General features: G+C 49.7%; 1 protein-coding gene across 1 annotated transcript in view; it reads right to left on the bottom strand.

Annotated features, from left to right (window-relative positions):
* LOC311358220 (transient receptor potential cation channel subfamily M member 2-like) overlaps positions 1–20,877 on the bottom strand; it is a gene marked incomplete at both ends in the record, with an annotated part of 33,404 nt that extends 12,527 nt beyond the window's left edge. Inside the window, 21 exons of the mRNA XM_084478224.1 lie at positions 91–272; positions 5,501–5,681; positions 6,098–6,269; positions 6,460–6,592; positions 6,931–7,049; positions 7,220–7,445; positions 7,693–7,791; positions 10,344–10,456; positions 13,037–13,182; positions 13,894–14,023; positions 14,133–14,255; positions 14,576–14,941; positions 15,243–15,364; positions 16,138–16,240; positions 17,137–17,337; positions 17,744–17,805; positions 18,313–18,493; positions 18,978–19,141; positions 19,572–19,752; positions 20,203–20,371; positions 20,699–20,877. Of these exons, the coding sequence (XP_084334350.1) occupies positions 91–272; positions 5,501–5,681; positions 6,098–6,269; positions 6,460–6,592; positions 6,931–7,049; positions 7,220–7,445; positions 7,693–7,791; positions 10,344–10,456; positions 13,037–13,182; positions 13,894–14,023; positions 14,133–14,255; positions 14,576–14,941; positions 15,243–15,364; positions 16,138–16,240; positions 17,137–17,337; positions 17,744–17,805; positions 18,313–18,493; positions 18,978–19,141; positions 19,572–19,752; positions 20,203–20,371; positions 20,699–20,877 (3,352 nt within the window). The remainder of the gene's footprint in view (positions 1–90; positions 273–5,500; positions 5,682–6,097; positions 6,270–6,459; positions 6,593–6,930; positions 7,050–7,219; positions 7,446–7,692; positions 7,792–10,343; positions 10,457–13,036; positions 13,183–13,893; positions 14,024–14,132; positions 14,256–14,575; positions 14,942–15,242; positions 15,365–16,137; positions 16,241–17,136; positions 17,338–17,743; positions 17,806–18,312; positions 18,494–18,977; positions 19,142–19,571; positions 19,753–20,202; positions 20,372–20,698) is intronic.
* Between the last annotated feature and the right edge of the window lie 2,159 nt (positions 20,878–23,036).

Below are 23,036 nucleotides of genomic sequence, written 5' to 3' on the forward strand. Positions count from 1 at the left end.
CGTGTTATAATCAGAGCCAATACTTGAGTAAAGGGGACAGAAAAGGCCTGAGTTTCTCCGTGGTCGAGGCGGGGGGCTGCGTTGACCTACTGAATTCACTGTTCTTGGGCGCCGGCCTGCACAGCAGAGCCCGACGGACGAAGAGGTAGAGGTGGGAGAAGAGGATGAGGGGCGGGGGGGCAGCAGGGCGCGTGTGGTACTCCTTGATCAGCTCGTACCGCTGGAACTTCCAGATGCTGTCCGTGTTGTCGTGCACCACCTGGAAGGTGTAGCTGGGGGGAGGAGGAGACCGATGTGGTGTCAATGGAATTGTTTTGTTGATCTGCCTTCAGCGTCATACTTATTTCATCCATACTTGTTTACACAAACACTGTTCTCCTGTTGGACTGGTGAAATACTGAAAGCTATGATACCTGAGTTACAGACTGCTGCTGGGTATTGAATTGGCTTGAAAAACATATGGAGCCAATTCAATACACATTATAATAAATATAATGAATAAATGATTATATATTATAAATATATGACATAACTTGTGAATACTGTCATCGCTATGTGTAGAATCCCTCTCTAGAGCCGCTTTAACATATGGACATGCATCCGTCTATTCTCCGTAGATTCTACGGAGGTGCCGTATATGTGAATGACATATCCTGACGTTGGACCTCCTGAAAAAATACTACCCCCGTGGTAGTATGTTCTCCGGAGGAAATGCTAATTACCTTATATGTGAATGAGCAGTAGGATGTCAGTATTTCGCACTTCACGTTAGTGGGCGTGTTGATGACGCTTTCAAGCGTCACTACGGTGGGAACACGCCCTATGGCGGGAACAAAAAACACGCCAGGTGCAGGCTGCATATATAGGAGAGGCAAGGAGACATACGACTCAAAACGAGAATGGCGTGGAAGGATGAAGAGGTGTTTCAGCTACTTACTCTGAGGGCCGACAGTGCGGTGATCGCACACATGAAGGGCACTGCGAAAGACGCAGTCATGTACGATTGCATGGTAAAGAAACTTGCCGAAATGGGAATTGTGAAGGGAAGGACCCAGCTCATCACAAAATTAAAATCCCTAAAAAAACAGTTCACCGCCGTGGTAGACCACAATAAAAAAAGTGGTAACGACCGCAAAACCTGCCACTACCAGGATTTGTGCGAGACGATCTGGGGGGGCTGGCACTCCACAAGGCCGCTACGAGCGACTGGCAGCATGCAGGTGGCAGCCCTTTCAGATTCCCTGTCGGAGAGCATGCCATCACCGTCCTGCTCACAGACACCTCTTTCTGTCCCGGACACGCCGAATAATAATAATAATAACGGTGACGAAATGCCAGTTCAGAGGCAGCTGTTCTCGACGCCCTTGCGTAAAAGGACAAAGAGGGCATGCACTGGGTCAGCGGCTGAAGCCACAGAACAGTTGGCAGAACTGGTCCGCAGGATGGAGAAAAGGGAACGTCTGAGGGTCCTAGAGAGCTGGGAGCGGGATGACCGCATACGCCAAGAAATGCGGGAGGACCGGGACAGACAGGCGGCCCAACTGGACCCACGGTTCTCGGACCTCAACTCCGTGCTGGAGCGAGTGCTGTACAGACTGTCAGCCCCGCAGCCCCATCGTACACAGAACCCCCCGACTGCAGCGTGGAGGCCAGAGCCCCAGATACCATTCCCCCCGGCCCAGTACACTGCCGACGCACCGTGGATGCCCGAGCCCCATCAACAGGAAAACGGACGGGATCGGGATCCATCCTACGTGGACCTTTGAACCTCCACGGTTCATGGCCTGTGCCACAGAACAGACACTTCAGCACACTTGACACTTTCTACTTTTAGTAGACCTACTTGATTTATTGACTTTGTTTGCGTTCTTTTTTTTATTATTATTTTGTGTGATTTTTACGTGGGATTTTTTTCAACTTAACACTTTGTTTATTTCTATGCACTTTAATTTGTTAAAAACTTATTATTTCATATCTTTATACACTGTTGCTTTTCTGTGCATTGGCACGCATCCTATTCTTCATGAGCGCACTTCTGAGACTATTCGTTGAGTTCACATAAGGCCTTGCCTATAAAACAGGACGTCAGGTTGAGAATAAGGCCTAGCCAAATGAAACTACGGAAATATTCCTTGCCACTTTGTCAAAATGATTTGTTGAAATTAGGTTTTATCACAGGTTGATAGAGAATAAAGCATGGTTAAATTAAAAAATGTAACGTAGGCCTAGGCCTAAACGAAAAAAATGTATATGGTTATCGGCCAGGCCATCTGGCCTTTGCCTCAATTAGCCCCCTTTAACGCAACATCCACATTCATAATTGACTACTTTGGAGGAGCATGCAAAAGGGCACCAGCTGATTATCATTTGGGGTGCCATTCAATGGTAAGCAAATGGTTGTAGTTAGCTGTTGCTTAGCCATATGTATGGCAATGGACGATGCCTTTTGTCAAACACGCAAATGACGGCCGGGCATACCGGTTCGTACTGATGGCTGCATTTGCACATCATGAGTGGCCTCCGGAATGATGATCTGCCTATAATTCGCACACTATAAACTGTTGCTTAACCATATGTATGGCAATGGACGATGCCTTTTGTCAAACACGCAAATGATGGCCGGGCATACCGGTTCGTACCGATGGCTGCATTTACACGTCATGAGTGGCCTCCGAAATGATGATCTATAATTCGCACACTCTAAACTGTTGCTTAACCATATGTATGGAAATGGACGATGCCTTTTGTCAAACACGCAAATGATGGCCGGGCATACCGGTTCGTACCGATGGCTGCATTTGCACGTCATGAGTGGCCTCCGAAATGATGATCTGCCTATAATTCGCACACTATAAACTGTTGCTTAACCATATGTATGGAAATGGACGATGCCTTTTGTCAAACACGCAAATGATGGCCGGGCATACCGGTTCGTACCGATGGCTGCATTTGCACGTCATGAGTGGCCTCCGAAATGATGATCTGCCTATAATTCGCACACTATAAACTGTTGCTTAACCATATGTATGGAAATGGACGATGCCTTTTGTCAAACACGCAAATGATGGCCGGGCATACCGGTTCGTACCGATGGCTGCATTTGCACGTCATGAGTGGCCTCCGAAATGATAATCTGCCTTGAATCCATCCAATGTCTTCTGCAATTGATCCCCCTCCGGCATGGAGACAAAACGCTTGGACAGTTTCAACAACAGCGCATCGGTAACTACGCGCACGATGACACAGAACGTAGCGATCCCGACACCGAAGAGGCAGCTTATGGTCCTGTATTCACCTGGCGTAGCATACCACCACAGGGCAATGGCCAGTCTGTGACGGGGTTCTAGTGGTTTTCGCCATCGTGTAGTCTTGCGAGTCAGAGCTGGAGCCACCATACTTAAAACGTACTCAAACGTACAGCGACTCATTCGAATTACGCACCCACTGTAACTCGTCAAAATTCTCGAGAACATTGGTCCAGAACACTATGCCGCTCGGTCGCGTGATTCTTCAGATCCTTCCCTGCCGTTGATGCTGGTTAAACAGCAGAAGCGCTCTCTTTCTCCGGTAACGCAGTCGTTCGCAACGCCTTTCTTCTTCATCGTTCCTTCTATTGGTTTCTAACTCATGCTCCAATCTTTCATCGATGCCTCGGATGTTGTGGATGCAACGAAATATCTGATGTATCGCTGCAACAACAGTTGAGAAGATCGCAATGAGTTCTGCCCGTTCTGCTTCCATGCTGTCAGCGGTCAAACAACAACAAACCAACAAGACAGCGGCCGCGATTACTACGGCATGTCCCGCCTCTTGAGAATTTAGACCCTACATCATACCCCGCCCCTTGCAAGCCCGCCCCCCTAAACCATCCGGAGATTCTACTGATGCCTGAGCGACACCTTATGTGTTATTCACACTTATGTGTGAATAAGTGTGAATGACCCTCACGGTCGAACCTCCTGCTCCACAAATGCGGAGGTCATATGTGAAAGCGGCTTAGGATTGGTTCATGGCAGATTGAGCATCCCCATGGTACGTCGATAAGAGATGAACCACTGAGGTTTCTGTCTTTAAGTTTATACCCACTATGCACCCACAGCACAGCAACAGGAGGGGAAGAGGACTGACAGTCATGTGTTTCTATCAGGCACAACCATGTGTTTGTATGTGAATCCCAGGGGCGGAGGGCCCTCACGGGAAGCATATACAGAGTGCACCATTGGTTAGAAGGGAGTGAGGTCATGGCCCACACCATGGACTAAGAAAGGTTGCTGATAGTCGGGCTCTATTCCACAGCCGCCCTGACACCTGGAGGGATTTGCACTCATCTCAAGTGGCGGTTGACCTTCATCCGTCTTGGGGCTTGGCGCCAGGCGTCAGAAGGTCATTCAAATAATTATAGTTCTTAGCTTCCAACGGTTAGACACTGCTGGATATATACAAGGGTTTGCCCATCATATGGTGATCCCCTGGGTGGTTGACTGTATTTACATACCTCCAGGCTTGGCAGTGAGAAAGAATTTGTATCTCGGACACTCTGGGATCACCAAAGTGGCTGCAATCTGCCTGCAACCAACCAGTGTACAGTGGTTGAATCTGACCAAAGGAGGGTATGTAAAACAGGAGGAGCTGACAGACGTGTAGCATGGAGCGCATCGTTACTGTAGGGAGAATGGCCAGTTCCTCCTTCCAGGCGTTCCATGTGGGAGTGAGTCAGAGGTCAGAGGGTGAAAGGGGCTCATGCCATTCCTGCCACTTGTCCAACAACTGCTGAATCAGGACCATGATCATGATGACTGCTTAAGGCGCTAAGGGACTGATGACCATCAGGTCATTTCTGGCCCATTGACACATTAGCCAGTCCAGAGTTAGTAGGACCATGGCAACAGGGGCAATCCTGTTCCCACTGAACGGCGTACTGGGTCATCAGGTGAGTATGCCCATGTGCCTTTGAAGGTCAGTCTGGCTACTGGGAGTCAGGACAGGAACCGCCCTTCAGAGGCAGATAGACGGGAGGCTTTCATTATGTCCCGCCCGAGAAAACGTTGAGAGAGACTAGTCTTGGGTGAGGAGCTGAACCTGATGGAACACACGGAAGTCACCTTACGACGAAAGCTTGTTCTCAAAAGGACTCAAACTCCATGAGAGAAGGCCCAAAGGTCGGCTCAGGTTAAAGGGTCTCATTCCAGTTTTGGTTTGTGTTGATACAGAACCAAGGCCATGGGAGAGATGTAGAGCAGCCCGTGGATGAGGGAGGTCAGGTGGTCGTGAGCAGGTCGTCGCCATGGAAACAGGCAGAGAGGAAGCTATGGCTTCTACAACACGAAAATAGTGCTGCATGAAGGGATCAGATATCAAGTGTCCCTCTTGAGCTTTGAGACCACATCCATTGGAGGTCTGAACCCAGAGCCTTCCCACTGGGAGACCCACCCACTAGACCATCTTGCCCCCCCCCACCCCAAACAACTCTCCCTCAAAGTGGGCGGGCCGGGGGTCTCACTTGAAGATGGCGATGAGCAGGTTGAGCAGCAGGATGTTGGCGAACAGCAGGTACACACAGAGCATGATGATGGTGAGCCAGGGCGGGAAGGCGGGCATCTGGTGGTCATTGAGCAGCGGACACCTGGGCTTCAGGGGGTCAGAGCCATCCACGGTGCACGACTCGATGTCGAACTCAGCGTCTGCCAGGAGGAGGAACACACACTAGTGTTATGGTGATACACACAGCTCATCAGAAGTGTGCTATCATACAACTCATGGAATGCTTGGCTGTAGTTACACAGATAAACATTAAGTCGTGTTTTTTCCACACTCACACCTGGTGGCATAATATGTCCCCTTTAAGGAGGCTCTCCTCACTGTCTATGTCATTATGGTTCCTTAAGGAGGCTCTCCTTACTGTCTGTCATTATGGTTCCTTAAGGAGGCTCTCCTCACTGTCTATGTCATTATGGTTCCTTAAGGAGGCGCTCCTCACTGTCTATGTCATTATGGTTCCTCAAGGAGGCTCTCCTCACTGTCTATGTCATTATGGTTCCTCAAGGAGGCTCTCCTCACTGTCTATGTCATTATGGTTCCTTAAGGAGGCGCTCCTCACTGTCTATGTTGGAGGGGACGTTGCCGAAGATGATGAGGTAGGGCTCGTACACCGCCCCCCGGAGGATCCAGTCCAGCCGGCCCTCGTTGTGGATCAGGATGCCCTGCTTGGCCACGCCATACGCCACCACCCAGATGCTCAGCAGGAACATGAAGAAGAACAAGTCCATGATCTGGGGGTGACACAGAGGGGGAGACACCGAGGGGGAGACACAGAGGGGGAGACACAGAGGGGGGGAGACACCGAGGGGAGTTTTATCAGTGGCGCATCTTTCTCACCCCCTCCTCATTCACCCTACCCCCCCTCCCCCTCCCCCCCCTCACCATTCACCCTCCCCTCACCCTCCCCCCCCTCCCCCTCACCATCCTCTTGACGATGATGATCTTGGGGCCCAGGGTCTTGCTGATGGTGAAGATGGCCATGAGGCGGAGGCAGAAGACGATGTAGTCGATGCAGAGGAGGATCTTCCCCGTGTAGAACAGCCCCGTCGTTAGCCTGGGGGGGGGGGGTACTTTACATTACATTATTGTATGTGTGTGTGTGTGTGTGTGTGTGTGTGTGCATGCGTGTGTGTGTGTGTGGCGGTGGGTTCCCAGAGGGAGAGGTGAGTTTCTATATGAACATCACAGACAGGGCTATCTAGTCTGAACACCAGCCTCCACAGAGTTGTGAACGCTGATGTTGAATCTGGAATGCACTTATTTGAGTGTCTACTGTCCTCTGAGATTCAGTATAGTATAGTTTAGTATAGTCACTGGATTTAAATGCAGTCCAGGTCTACTGAGGAACTATTGGGTGGCTCTGAAACAGGGAGGACTGAATAACATACTTACCTAAAGGCGAGGCCAACGATGAAGAGAAGAATGGACAGCACGTCCAGAATGTTCCACAGGTCACTGATGTAGAGCTTGGCTTTTTTGCTGAATCCAAAACCATCAGGGTCATGAAATAACTAAAGAGAGAAGATAATGAGTACGTAGCTCTGAGAAGAGATACATGTTTATTGCATCAGTATTAAGTGAGTGTGTGGGGGGGCGTGTAGGCAAAGGGTGTGTGTGCGTGCGTGCGTGGGTGCGTGCGTGCGTGCGTGTTCAATCGGCCGACGCCCTCCCTGTCCCCTACCTGCCGGACCTCCTCACACACCAGGGTGGCCAGCCAGATGTAGAGCAGCACCTCCAGCCAGGAGGGGGCGCTCTGGAAGTCCACCATCAGCACCACGGCGAACAGGAAGAGGAAGCCGAAGTAGGACAGGATGTTCCAATAGAACTTGACCAGGGGCGAGCCGTACAGGCTGGCCAGCCGGGAGCACCCCCTTAGGGGCTGCAGCTGCCTGGTGCTGGGGAGCTCACTGCGGGGGGGGGGGGAAGGGTCACAGTTAGGGTGCCCTCTGCTAGGGTCAGGGGGTGTCATACATATATGGCCTGTTGGCCTATATGGCCATATATGGGCTATACAAATACAATTGAATTGGATTGGATGGTAGCTGCAGTGTGGCACACCACTGAACCACTTCAGCCGTCCTTTCATTAAGGGCTCCACACTGGGAGGGTCAAGGCTCCCGCTAACTGAATGAACCGGCCACTATGTGAACTTACAACGGATTACCGTTGGCCCGCCGTACACTTCCTGTCATCGTCTCCATGGTGATGATGTCCTCCGTCCTCTGAGCCTCTCTCTGGATCACCTCGTCACGTCTGAGCAAAGACAACAGCCAGATAGAGTTGTTGACGGGTGGGGGGGATGGGGGCTGTGGTGCCACTACATTATAGCGCTTGTCCGGATCAACGTTTTCATCGAATCAACTGGAGTCAACACTCAGAGAATACTGCTGTGAGAACATTGTGGGGAGATAGGGTTAGAAACAATACGCTGTGGTCTGGTCTACTCTAGTCAAATCATCAGCAGAAAATGAACAGGATTTTTTATTTTTTTTTGGCCTGACATTTGTTGTGTGTGTGTGAGAGCGTGAGATTGATGCTGAAAGCGTGAGTGTCACGCCAGATGCATGAGAGTTGGCAACCCTGAAATAGTAGGAAAAGATCGGAGGTATGAGAATTAAAACTAACAGCTAAACTCAAACGATTCAGTCTAAACCAAAGACAATAAAGACGAGACTGTTGTGAAGGAAGGCGAGTGTCTCCATTGTAATATAAACAGGATCGCCACACACAAACACCCAACACTCAACAGGTCGATTTTCAATCGATTAATAATTGAAGTGCCAATGAAAGAAGAAATACAGTAGCAGTTGAAGCTTCACATTGTGTTTCTAGGTTAAATATTGACGTTGTTAGTTAGGCTCCACAATGTACAAAATGGTTAGCTTTTGTGATAGCTACCCTGGGCTAGAGTGGGTGACGCCATCACACTCTAGCATCAACGGAAGTCAAATATACAAAGCTGTTCAAACTAAAACTGTTGAGCCTCAAAAAGTATAAATTATATAGAAAATTTTGAAGACAGGCAAGAGTGACATCCCCCCCTCCCCGTTTCATTAATAATAATAATAATATTAGTGTTTTTGTTGTTGTTATTAATAATTGCTCAGACTTGCAGAAAAGATGTGACACATGGCACGTAAGTATTTGAGTCACAAACATGGTTCATTGGTTGCTGCGTTAAATCTTACCCAGATATAAAAGTGTAACCCCTTTATTTTTTTTTGATTGGCTGATAAGTGGCAGGCTCGACTGAGAGATCCTGGGAAGACGTGCCTGACTCCTCCATAGTGAGCGCGGCGTGGCCAGAGACATTTTGGACGCTGCGTCATATTAAATATAGATATAAATATTGTTTTTTTTCCCGCGTGAGAAATACAATGTGTGGCGGGAGTGTGTGACAAAAGAGAGAAATTAGTGACTGTCACGCTCAATGCGTGACACTTGAGAGCCCTGACCCTACTATATTTTTTCACCATCCACACACACACACACACCGTAACTTCTGTCCAGACAGAGCTCCACACACACACACACACACACACACACACACACACACACACACACACACACACACACACACACACACACACACACACACTGCCCAGACAGAGCTCCACACGTCCACACACACACCACCCAGACAGAGCTCCACACACACACACACACACACCTCCCAGACAGAGCTCCACACACACACACACACACACACACACACACACCTCAGACAGAGCTCCACACACACACACACACACACACACACACACCGCCCAGACAGAGCTCCACACACACACACACACACACACACACACACACACACACACACACACACACACACACACACACACACACACACACACCGCCCAGACAGAGCTCCACAGACACACACACACACCACCCAGACAGAGCTCCACACACACACACCTCAGACAGAGCTCCACAGACACACACACACACACACCACCCAGACAGAGCTCCACACACACACACACACACACACACACACACACACCTCAGACAGAGCTCCACACACACACACACACACACCGCCCAGACAGAGCTCCACAGACACACACACACACCACCCAGACAGAGCTCCACACACACACACACACACACACCTCAGACAGAGCTCCACAGACACACACACACACACACACACCACCCAGACAGAGCTCCACACACACACACACACACACACACACACACACACCTCAGACAGAGCTCCACACACACACACACACACACACACACACACACACACACACACACACACCTCCCAGACAGAGCTCCACAGACACACACCACCCAGACAGAGCTCCACACACACACACCTCAGACAGAGCTCCACACACACACACACACCGCCCAGACAGAGCTCCACAGACACACACACACACACCGCCCAGTCAGAGCGGTGAATGGGTGAGGCAAAGAGCTCTCAGCATCCTTCCATGAAGCTGTATCACTGCAATCTGTTGGGGAACTAAGGTTGAGATGAAAGGTTCAACAATGCGTTGCGGTAGTCCTGGTGTCGGGTTCATCCCTGGGCTGGAGAATGATCCACAGAGATATCAGAGTTAAATCTCTGAGCTGAACCTCTCATCTCTTTGATCAGGGGTATGGTGGTTAACAGAGCCCTCCTAACACCCCCTGTGTGTTTCATCTCTCAGAGTAATGAACCAAGCGGCCACGCTCCACCCTAACTCACCAGGACCAGTTGAAAGGGAGAGCTGCTCTATGAATAGATGCGCCCCAGGGGGCTGCCCAGGGGGGGAGGGGGGCGGAGGGGGGCGGAGGGGGCTCACCTGAAGCCCAGGAAGCCGGTGAAGATGAGGGGGAAGAACACCATGGAGAGGAAGACTCTCCACAAGGGATTGTCCACAGCAAGCTCACCACACCAGATCTGGGTCAGCAGCATCTGCAACACACACACACACACACACAGACACACACACACACACACACACGGATTGATTAAACCACCTCATGAAGAAGTTGATGAGGTAGAACGTAACAGAGACCCTGAAACAGGGAGTGTACTTTAACAGCATTGGTTTGGGGTTAATGTTCTGGGTTAGACTAGCGTTGCGTTGTTTCCTTTTTATCACCGGATAGATTGACACGGCAAGAACGTGTTTCTCCTCCATTTTTCTAGATTCTAAAGTGACGAGTCCGGCCCAATCTAATACATGGTTGGTTTCCCTGAAGAGCAGTGGCAGTGACGCCCCACCACTAAAGTGGAGATATTTTACACTAGGAGCACTGGGAGCGGAGCGCTCTGAAGGAAGACGCTTGGTGCAGCGTTTTCTCTCAAGGAGGCTTCATGAAGCAACTTAAACTCTCCTCATTGGGAACAATTGTAAAAAAAAAAAAAAACACAGGTCACAGGTGGACACAGGTCCACAGGTGGACACAGGTCCTAAACCTGCTGGAGCAGGCCTTTGTAGGCTTAATAAGGTTCACCTGTTCAACCCGCAACTGCACTCATTGTCAGCAATTCCATAATCTGTAACATTTAGTTAAAGTCAGCACTGAGGACTAACTTCCTCAGTTAATTGTTCCAGCCACTCTCACTCATTATAGCAAAGCATGACAGAGTCCTGCTTTTGGGTGACTATAATATCCATATTTGACGTCCCCAACACTGGCTGGAAACTGACTTTCTGAATCTCATTGACACCTTTAACCTGGTACATCTGTAACTGGTCCAACACGTGGTCTAAAACCATACTCTTTACCTAGTGCTCTCCCCTGGCGTCTCCCTTCATAACCATTCATTGGATGACATCTGCCCAACTGAACACAAATCTGTGTTATTTGAGATTGAGTTGCTCCAGTCTCCTCTGAGGCAGAATGTATTTGTCTGCTCCAGTTTCAACACTATCACCTGTAACCTTTTAGTCCGAGTGTACCGAGAAAGTCAGATGTTCATTGTTTAATCGTCTCCTTGGTAAAGCACAGAGGATTTATTAAGCCTGTTCACCCACCTGTCACCCGTCAATATTGACACTTCCTGTTTCGGCTGCTTGTCCTACCTTGATCAAGCTGCCGCGCGAGCCCAGGCGAGGGGTTGTTCCAAACGCACGATCCGGTTAAATTAAATTAAATATAATCGCAACGAAAATAGGATCTATTGTCCTTATAATTGTAACAAAAAGTTATATTATCCTAAGGGTGTATGTAGGTTTCAGTGTAAATGTAAACGATACGAACGAAACGTATTCGTTGTTCCTATACGTGTGTATTGTGTTTATGGTGTTTATCTTGTTTAACGTGGTTAAAAACTATATCACTCTCGACTGTGGCTGGCGTTTTCTAATCCGGTCCCCTCTCGGGCTTCACATCCTGATTACCTTTATTGATTTCCAGGTCGCATCGCAAACAAACTTAAAAGTGCCAGCAGGGGGCGATAATTTTCAATAAAATAAACTAACAATAAATTGGCCCTAACACTTCCGTTGAGAAGTTCCTGTTGGACCAGGGCTGCACAAGGAAGTTCAACCCGCCCCACGCCTCCAACATGGGTGATTCACCGGAGGGGATGATTGGTGAAGCAAGAACTATGTCCCTCCAGCTTGGGACTTCGAAGCTGACCCAGGAGGCAGTCACCACACTGATGGCAGAGGTGTCTGATATTATCAATGCCAGACCTTTCATTCCAGTGTCCACCAATCCGGACGATGCTCTCATACTTACACTAGCAACCCTCCTCATTCAGAAAGTGATCCCTCCTTCTACCCCAGTTGATGACTGGGTCAAAGACCTCCACAAATACCAGTGGCCTCAAGTCAAGAATCTGGTCCAGCAGTCTTTGCAGCCCGGCCTTCAGCCTGGAAGCATTGTGCTTCTCAAGGATGACCAACTCAAGAGGAATGAATGAACTCAAGTCTTCCCCAGCAAAGACATAAGGCTATGCAGGGTAGAGATCAAGGTCTCCAGGAAAGACAGGACTCAAGTGTTGCTGTGGCCTATTGCTGAGGCTGTTAAACACTGTTGTGGAGTCGGAGAGTGTTCTATCACTGTCATTTACTTCATTTAATTAACCTGTCTGTTAAATGAAATCCTACTTCGTACCTTTTAAAGCCCTGCATGTTCCTACTCCTGCTTACATCTCAGACCTCATCTCCCCTTATAAACCAACAGGCCCTTTAGGTCCTCAGAACCAGTTCTTTGACTGGGCTCCCTCCACACCCTTTGAGAAAGGTGCCGGCTTATATCAAATCAGCCGAGTCAGTTGGTGTTTTTAAAAAGAGACTCACCTGACTAAGGCTCTTGCATTGCAACGAGGAGGTGAGTTGTATAATAATCGGCACAGCACTTTGGTACAAACCTGGTTTGTTTTTTTAAGGCACATTAATAAACTTGTACTTGAACTCTGCTGGCCCACAAGAGAGCATGAGAGTCAAAGGTCAGCAGGCAGCGAGGGAGGCCATGGGCTGGCTGGGCTGCGTCCTGAAGGCCGTGGGGGCGGAGGGAGGCCGGGTTAAGGAGAGGGTACCTGGACTCCGCAGTGGGCTACAAAGCCCTTGTCGTCGGCCTCCAGGGCCAGCCTGATGCAGGTGGTCCGGCCCCAGGACGGGGACACCCGGATCAGGAGCTTCTGGGCCCGCTCCTCATCACAACCGTGGCACTCACTGAATACTCCTGCTCACACACACACTCACACACACACACACACACACACACACACACACACACACACACACACACACACACACACACACACACACACACGTGTGAAGCTCATTTTTAATCTGTCTCAAACTAGTGTTGTTGAGTATCTATAGGGTGGATAGTGGACCTATAGTGGACCTATAGTGGACCTATAAGGTAGTAGTGTACCTATAGTGGACCTATAAGGTAGTAGTGTACCTATAGTGGACCTATAAGGTAGTAGTGGACCTATAGTGGACCTATAGTGGACCTATAAGGTAGTAGTGGACCTATAGTGGACCTATAGTGGACCTATAAGGTAGTAGTGGACCTATAGTGGACCTATAAGGTAGTAGTGGACCTATAGTGGACCTATAAGGTAGTAGTGGACCTATAGTGGACCTATAGTGGACCTATAAGGTAGTAGTGGACCTATAGTGGACCTATAGTGGACCTATAAGGTAGTAGTGGACCTATAGTGGACCTATAGTGGACCTATAAGGTAGTAGTGGACCTATAGTGGACCTATAGTGGACCTATAAGGTAGTAGTGGACCTATAGTGGACCTATAAGGTAGTAGTGGACCTATAGTGGACCTATAAGGTAGTAGTGGACCTATAAGGTAGTAGTGGACCTATAGTGGACCTATAAGGTAGTAGTGGACCTATAAGGTAGTAGTGTACCTATAAGGTAGTAATGTACCTATAGCGTGTTTCTCGTAGATGTTGGCTAGCTCCATCATCTGTTCCGTCTCCTCTGCATCCTTGACCTCCTCTGCCATCTTCTTCAGGATCTTACTGGCTGCCAGAGCAGCGCACAAGCAGTCTTTACACTGACAACACACACACACACACAGATATTTATATACCTTCTGACTCATTAGCGTGCGCACACACACACACACACACACAGCCATGGTGCATGCTGGGTACTGTGATCACCTGTTCCCAGCCAATCTGGGCCAGCTCCCTGTTGTTCTGGAGCACGGCCCAGAGGAACAGGTCCGTGCCCGGGTCCCTGGGGGCCTCGCTGGGTCCCTCCCCGCCCGCCTCCAGTGGATCTATCTGGACCAGAACATCACAAAATGAAATTCACTTGGAGTCTGTTTTTGCAGTGATTGTGGTCAAATTTGTGTACATGTTTCATGATTGGTCATTTACTATTTACTAACACGTTTATTAAGCAGCACATTTTAGAGGGCATGCCATTCAGGAGCAGGTGGGGCGTTATGGCATCCTGCTCAGGGAGGCCTACAGGTGGACTGCAGTCATTGGGCCTCCAACTCAGAACCTTTGGGTCATCGGGAACCCAACCCCGCAGCAGCCTGTGGTGGTGCTAGAGAGCCTCAGACAGACGAACACATGAGTGACCAGAGCAGACTCACGGTGACCGAGTGGTCGTCGCGGCCCTCGTTGCTGCAGCCCTTGGAGGGGTAGATGTGCTCAGTGAAGCTGCCCAGCAGGTGGCGCACCTCCTCCGACACGTGGCACATGGAAATCCGGGCGCCCCGGTCCAGCGCGGGCCGGCCCCGCACGAAGAGGCCCTGGGGCCCACTGTGGGGCCCCCTGTGCATGCGGCGCACCGTCTGGCTCAGGAAGAAGCAGCCGGGCAGGTGGTTGTAGAGGTCGCACAGGGCGGTGTCCTGCCCCAGCACGCGGTCCAGCCTCACCCCGTTCTCCAGCAGCAGGCGCACAAACTCTGGCTTCAGGCCCGTCAGGGAGGAGAACATGGCCTGCTCCAGGTCCCTGGACTGGGGAGGAGAGGGACACGTTAGAGGAGGACATGGCCTGCTCCAGGTCCCTGGACTGGGGAGGAGAGGGAGGAGAGAGAGGGAGGATTAAGTTGGCTTTCCCTGACACTTCCAAAACTGTTTGCCAATATAACTAGCATGGCGATACATTTCTATATATCTTCTACTAAAACCTAACTGGATACTGCATCACTAGTGTGCCTGAGGGGGATAGAAACGGGAGACCCCGGCCAGTAAAAGCTCTTTGAAACTGCAACCAGCAGGTAGGAAATGCTGGAAACGCTGGATGGAAGTGGCTCACCTTCCACTGGCTCTCCTCCGTGAAGATCTCTGCCTCAGCAATGTCCACCCTGTTCCAGGCCACGGCCAGCTCCAGCTGCCTCTGCCAGCTGTCCCTGGCCCCCGTCTCCTGGTTCCTGGAGACTACCAGGGGCCGCTGGTTACCACCCTATGCTATGCTAATGTGTTCATACCCAGCTCTTGACAAGGAAACGATTTTAGTGGGAAACTGGGACATGCTGTCAAGTTACCATCCTTTTCAGTTAGCTTAACCTGCACTTCATACAGTTCCCATTAGCATCCTGTAGTGGCTTTAGGTGTGGCTACAGTTATATATCTATCATATATATTTGCAGGATTACCTGGACGGAGGGACTAGTGGATTGGTGCATTTTATTCTTGGATATTTCTAGATATCTTTCATGGAGTAAATAGCTGCAGTAGGAAGTTACATAATCAAGATGAAGGGTTAGGGTTAGAAAGAAAAATGAAGCAGATACTTAAGAGGTTTGGCTACATCCGCCTGAGGCTGTGGGACGGATCAAATGAGCACAACACAGATGGAATGTGCACTTTATATCGACTTTGAGCATAGTGAAGGGTATCAGGAATCAGGAAGTGAGATTTTAGCGCCCATCATTTTTGGAAAAGGGAAATATGAAACTAAACAGATTATTTTAAATTCCTCTGTGTCACATAATGACTGTAAATGAACACAGATCATTAACATATTCCACTAATAGCATTAGAGTTTGATCCATCTAAACGTCCTATTGACAAACGACAACCAACAGGAAAATGTTGAAGGCCTGACAGATTAATGGAACAAAACGACTAAACACGATCCACTACATTTCCATTAAGGAAACCCCACCACTTCCTCCACGTCACCCGTTCCAGAGCTGACTCAGGGGTACCTTTGAGGAGGGCCAGGATGATGGCCACGTCCAGTTCTCCGTGCTGCTCCTCGCTTATTCTGAACACGGTCAGCAGGTGAGACATCCTGATGATGTCCTGAATCTGGCAGAGAGAGACACCAGAGTACCAGGCTTAATACTTTATTACACTGAGGGCCTTTAGCAGACGCTTTTTCCAAATGGGCTTACAATAAGTATGTTTGTCAGAAGAAAGAGAAACAACAATATATGGCTGTCAGTACAGTAAGGATGTTCATAGACACAAGTGGCAAGCACTAACATTCACTAGGTTAACCCAATCCCTGTCTACAACAGAGATAGCTAGGATAAGATGCTACACAATGCACTACAAAGTAAAAAAATGTAAGTGCAAACTTTAGTTACTTGTACACTTACTAAAGTGTTAAGATTAAATGGTTGTGCGTGGGAGATTGCATGAGGACTTGAGGACAACTCAAACTTAGACGTGATTCTGTTGTATCTGCTGTTATTTTGTGAATTAGGATTTCACAGAGTATTGTTTCAGTGATCATTCAGCTCTTTGTATTTATTGTTTACATTGTTTACAGGATGCTGTCATTCAGCTCTTTGTATTCATTATTGTTTACATTGTTTACAGGATGCTATCATTCAGCTCTTTGTATTTATTATTGTTTACATTGTTTACAGGATGCTATCATTCAGCTCTTTGTATTTATTATTGTTTACAGGATGCTATCATTCAGCTCTTTGTATTTATTGTTTACATTGTTTACAGGATGCTATCATTCAGCTCTTTGTATTTATTATTGTTTACATTGTTTACAGGATGCTATCATTCAGCTCTTTGTATTTATTATTGTTTACAGGATGCTATCATTCAGCTCTTTGTATTTATTATTGTTTACATTGTTTACAGGATGCTATCATTCAGCTCTTTGTATTTATTATTTAGAGTTCAAAGTGTGCAGCCCTTCAGGCGTCCTCTCTATGCACAGCGTGGCTCCACTCCGTCGGTACCTTCTTGGTCCACTCGATGATCTTCAGGGCAGAGAAGGTTTCGTACTCGCTGCCGAAGAACTTGCTCATGAGCTGGTGGACGAGGGCAATGGTGACACGGGCCAGGGGCCAGCCCGCCACCTGGGCGATCACGTCCGCCATCCTCCCGGAGCCCTCCAGGATCACACAGGGGGTCCCGTTCAGCATGGCATTGAAGATGGTCTGGAGGGGAGAGAGAGAGAGAGAGAGAGAGAGAGAGAGAGAGAGAGAGAGAGAGAGAGAGAGAGAGAGAGAGAGAGAGAGAGAGAGAGAGAGAGAGAGAGAGAGAGAGAGAGAGAGAGAGAGAGAGAGAGAGAGAGAGAGAGAGAGGTAAAGACAGGGAGAAAGAGAGAGAGAGAGGTTGGACATTTTCAAGAATCAAGATTTTTTATTCAAATACAAGTGAATGATGTGATTGAAAAAATAGATAAAATAAAAAAAAATTATAAACAAATAAAATGTGAAAAATTCAATGAAATAGAGAGCGAGGAGAGGGAGAGCGAGGGAGATGAATATAGAGAGAGAAGGTTAAAGAGAATGAAAGAGATGGAGCAGATATAAAGAGAGAGAGGCAGACAGGATGACTTACGTTCAGAGTGCCTGGCCCGCCATCCAGAACCACACACACCACCGGGATCTTCAGACCGCTCTCTGAAGGACACAGACACACACACATATAGACACAGATATAGACACACACATATACACACACACACACACAGATATAGACACAGATATAAACACACACATATACACACACACACACACACACAGATATAGACACACACACACACACACACACACACACACACACACACACACAGATAGACACACACACACACACACACACACACACACACACACACACACATATAGACACACACATATACACACACACACACAACACAGATATAGACACACATATATACACACACACACACATATTCAAATACACAAACACACAGATACACACACACAAACACAGATATACACACCCACGCACACGCAGATATACACACACACACACACACACAGATATCCACAAATACACACGCACACACACACAGAAAGAGCGGCGCTACCAGACTGGACCAGGTGAGAGAGAGCTGTGTCTGCGGACGGGATCTGGAGACGCGTGGAGGTCACCTGATGTCTCACCTGAGTTCCCCAGGGGCCTCTGGGAGATGAAGCGCTCCAGGCGGCTCCTCAGCTCGATCTCCACGCCATAGCGGCCGTGGGTCCCGTCGTCCACCAGCAGGAAGTGGCTGTGGTTGTCGTCCAGGCAGGTGAGCCCGCCCTGGCCCTGCACGTCCATGGAGTACCTGACCAGGTGGAGCCCCTGGGGGGGAGGAGGGGGAGGAGAGGGAGGAGGAGGGGGAGAGGGAGGAGGAGGAGGAGAGGGAGGAGGGGGAGGAGGAGGGTGGAGGAGGAGGAGGAGGAGGCGGAGGTGGAGGTGGAAGACGGGGAGGAGGGACACGGGAGGGAGAGGAGGAGGAGGAAGAGGGGGAGGAAGAGGAGGAGGAGGGGAAGGAGGAGGAGGAGAGGACATTTTGGAGAAGATATACAAGAAGCAAAGGCTACCTAGGATCTGTTAAACTATGGAACCTACTAAGAATCACATGGCTGGGTTAGAAGCATAAGGACCTCCAACAACATAGGACCATAACTGCTCCTTTATATTGGTTTGGATAAAAGTGCAATGCTAAAACAACATGTATCTATTTGAATACTATGTGTATTTCCCTAGCCAGAGAGTCTACAGATAACAACAAACAGACGTGTTTGTTCCCAACAGACAGACAGCCCTGGTGGGTCCCTCCTACCTGCTGCACCAGGGCCTGTCGGTTGTGGATGGCCCCCCAGGAGGCCATCCCGATGGCCACCATCTGGCCCTGGGTGGACCTGCTGCTCAGGGCCTGGTCCCTGACCGCCTGGCCCACGTACCTCATCACCCCCGCGTGGCTGCCCCCCGTCATGATCCACGCCCCTGGGAGGAGCGGGGGGGGGGGGGGGGGTCAGGGTGTGAGAGAAGGTTCTGCTTAGACACCAATGTCCAGCGTCTGACCTGAAGGGCCCCTGAACAAGAGGCTCTTAAAGACGTCTGAGTGGCTTTGGAGGAAAGCGTCTCAATGAATCCTTTAATACCTGCTGGTCCGGGACGTGGCCTCTTGTGTCCAACAGCAGAACCAATGCAGTAACTTTACGCGTTTATATTTGGTGTCGAATGACATCAAATATAAACCACTCTAGTGGGGTGTTGTCTGTCTGTCTGTCTGTCTGTCTGTCTGTCTGTCTGTCTGTCTGCGTGCGTGCGAGTGTGTGTGTGTGTGTGTGTGTGTGTGTGTGTGTGTGTGTGTGTGTGTGTGTGTGTGTGTGTGTGTGTGTGTGTGTGTGTGTGTGTGTGTGTGTCCTCTGACCTGTTGTCCTGGCGATCTTGATGAGGCCCCTGTGGAACATGCTCTTGAGGCGGGCCCTCAGGTAGAAGTTCTTGGCCCCCCCGGTCACTGAGATGAGCAGGTTGGGGGGGGCCAGGCCCCACTGCTCCGTCAGCAGCTGGTACAACAACTCAGGGGTGGTGTCTACAGACACACGGGCGTACTGGACACACACACACACACACACACACACACACACACACACACACACACACACACACACACACACACACACACACACACAGCGACAGACAGACACACACACACACACACACAGACAGCGACACACACACACAGCGACAGACACACACACACACACACACAGCGACAGACACACACACACACACACACACACACACACACACACACACACACACACACACACACACACACACACAGCAAAAGACACACACAGAGACACACACACACACACACACACACACACACACACACACACACACACACACACAGTGACAGACACACACACACACACACACACAGTGACAGACAGACACACACACACACACACACACACACACTAGTGTAGTCAATCAGGATGAGCGTGCGATGGGGATTGATGGTGAATGTATTTTAGGAGCCAGACTCCAGTCACCTTGCTGGTCTTCTGACCCAGACCCCCGAAGACCACCTCCCCAAAGGCGTCGGTGGGGACCTGGTGGGTGTGTTGGTGCGGGTCCCAGGACAGGCCGGCCCCGCCCGCCGGCTCCAGGCCCGCCTCCTCATGCAGGGACCTGGGGTAGCCACACTGACAGAACCCTGCCCTAGTGCGCACACACACACACACGCACACATGCACACAAACACATGCTCACATACACACACACACACACACACGCCCATGCTCACATACACACACAAAGACAGACAGATAGACAGACAGACAGATATGCAGACACAGACAGATGACACACACACACACACACACACACACACACACACACACACACACAGAGCTGACGCTGTCTCATTCTGCTGTGTAATACCTCCGATGCTGCTGCAGCCACACACGCATCCTCACACACACGCAATCTCTCACACACGCAATCTCACACAGTGTGTGTGTGAGTGTGTCTCAGTGGATCACTTACTTTTTGCCTTCTGCAAAGAGAAGGCATTCCTTCTTCTTGACGTTGTCCCGGAACCAGGAGGCAACCGCACAGCGCTGGGAGGCGGGACAGAGAGACAGGAGCTTGGAGCAGCGGCCCACGCTGACCGCTAGCGACGGGATGCAGCGGGTGTAGCCCGCCTCCGCCCTGCCTGCCTGCATGGTGCTGCTGGAGCCAGAGTGGACTCTGCAGCCTCCGGCGGCGGGCCGGGGAGGGCGCCGGCCCCACGTCACGGGAGGGCAGCGAGCCAGCACACACAGCTAATCAGATCTGCTCTGACAGCATCTCCTGCTCTGCTCAGCCAGGGCAGGACGCGGGCCGTAACGACGTACGCTTCACAGATCAATAGCTAGCGGCTATTTTAGCAACTCAAGTACAAATCGAAAAAAAAGGTAGAGAGGAGATAGAAAGGAGATCTAGTACATAAAAAAAGAAAAAGAAAAAAGGTGTGCATACTGTGTAGGTCTTGAGGCCAGACACGTATATTTAAGAATCATTATACTCATTATACCATAATTATCAAAAATAAGCCCCTTCAGGGCGAAGCAAGCCCCGGTTAGCCCTGTCTGGGCTTATTTTCCCGATAATGACCAGCGTTCTATACATTATCCCTTACATATATACAGATTCTATATATATATATATATATATGGATCAACCAGCTGTCTCTCTTGTCTCACACACACACACACACACACACACACACACACACACACACACACACACACACACACACACACACACACACACACACACACACACACACATAAATACACACAGACAGCCCCCTCCGTACACACAGTAGGAGGTTCAACCTTGTAAACAGAGGGGGGCAGCCCGTTGGTCTTCTGCAGATGGTGGGCGAGTCCCTCTGGCTGCACTCTGCTCAGCGTCACCAACGGCATCTCTGGAGGAGAGAGGAGACCTGCCTTCAAAGGATTCAAAGCCCAGCATGCATCTGGCTCTGTCACCTTGTAGCGATCGTCTTAAATGTACAATATTTAACACTGACACCAAGCATTTCAAATGGTACTGCAGTCCAAGTTCACACTATTGGAGAGATGTGTTCTCGATACACACACACACACACACACCCTAACACACACACACACCCTAAGACACACACACCCTAACGCACACACACACACACCCTAATGCACACACACACACACACACCCTAACGCACACACACACACACCATAACGCACACACACACACACACACACACACCCTAACGCACACACACACACACACACACCATAACGCACACACACACACACCCTAACGCACACACACACACCCTAACACACACACACACACCCTAACACACACACACACACACACACACACACATAAATACACACAGACAGCCCCCTCCGTACACACAGTAGGAGGTTCAACCTTGTAAACAGAGGGGGACACACGCGCACACACACCCTAACTCACGCACACACACACACACACCCTAACCCACGCACGCACACACACACACACACGCACACACACACACACACCCTAACACACACACACACACACACACACTCTAACACACACACACACACACACACACACACACACACCCTAACACACACACACACACACCCTAACACACACCTTAACACACACCCTAACACACACACACACACCCTAACACACACACACACACACACACACACACACCCTAACACACACACACACACCCTAACACACCCCCTCCTGCCCAGAGTCCCACGGGTTGCCAGTTTGGGGACGCTGAACGGACATTGGAGCATTATATTTTGAGACGAGGGCAACTATTTCATTTAGACAATGACAAGCAGCCACTTGGTCAGCTGATGTATACATTTGTAATTCAGATAGTGTTTACGAATTATAAACCAGCTTATGTGGCATCCGTCTTAAAAGCTGTCTCCAGTGCTGAGCTGTACCTCTTGTAGCTGGGCTCTGCTCATGGTCCTCTCTGAAGAGCAGAGGCTGATTGGGTACAATCTAGTACAGTCTCAGCTGGTCCAGTACACTGGCTTGCTTCCATGGCTGCAGCACGCTGTGATTGTGAGACAATTAGATTCATATCTGGCAACCCCGGAGTACCCGGAGTACCATGTCCCGACCCGGGACCGAGGTCAAAGGTCAAAGGAGAACACACTGGGACCCGGGACAGAGGTCAAAGGTCGAAGGAGAACACACTGGCTGCAGATGTCGGAGGAGATGGTATCTCGACTTGTTTCATTAGAGTGACACATCAGTCATTTGATGATTTAGTAAAGTCAACGCTTTATATGTTGTGACTTAAGTACAGGGCGACGCCACCCAATGCTAC

This window comes from Micromesistius poutassou (genome assembly GCF_964030765.1).
Source record: "Micromesistius poutassou genome assembly, chromosome: 14".
In the NCBI taxonomy this organism is placed as follows: Eukaryota; Metazoa; Chordata; class Actinopteri; order Gadiformes; family Gadidae; genus Micromesistius; species Micromesistius poutassou.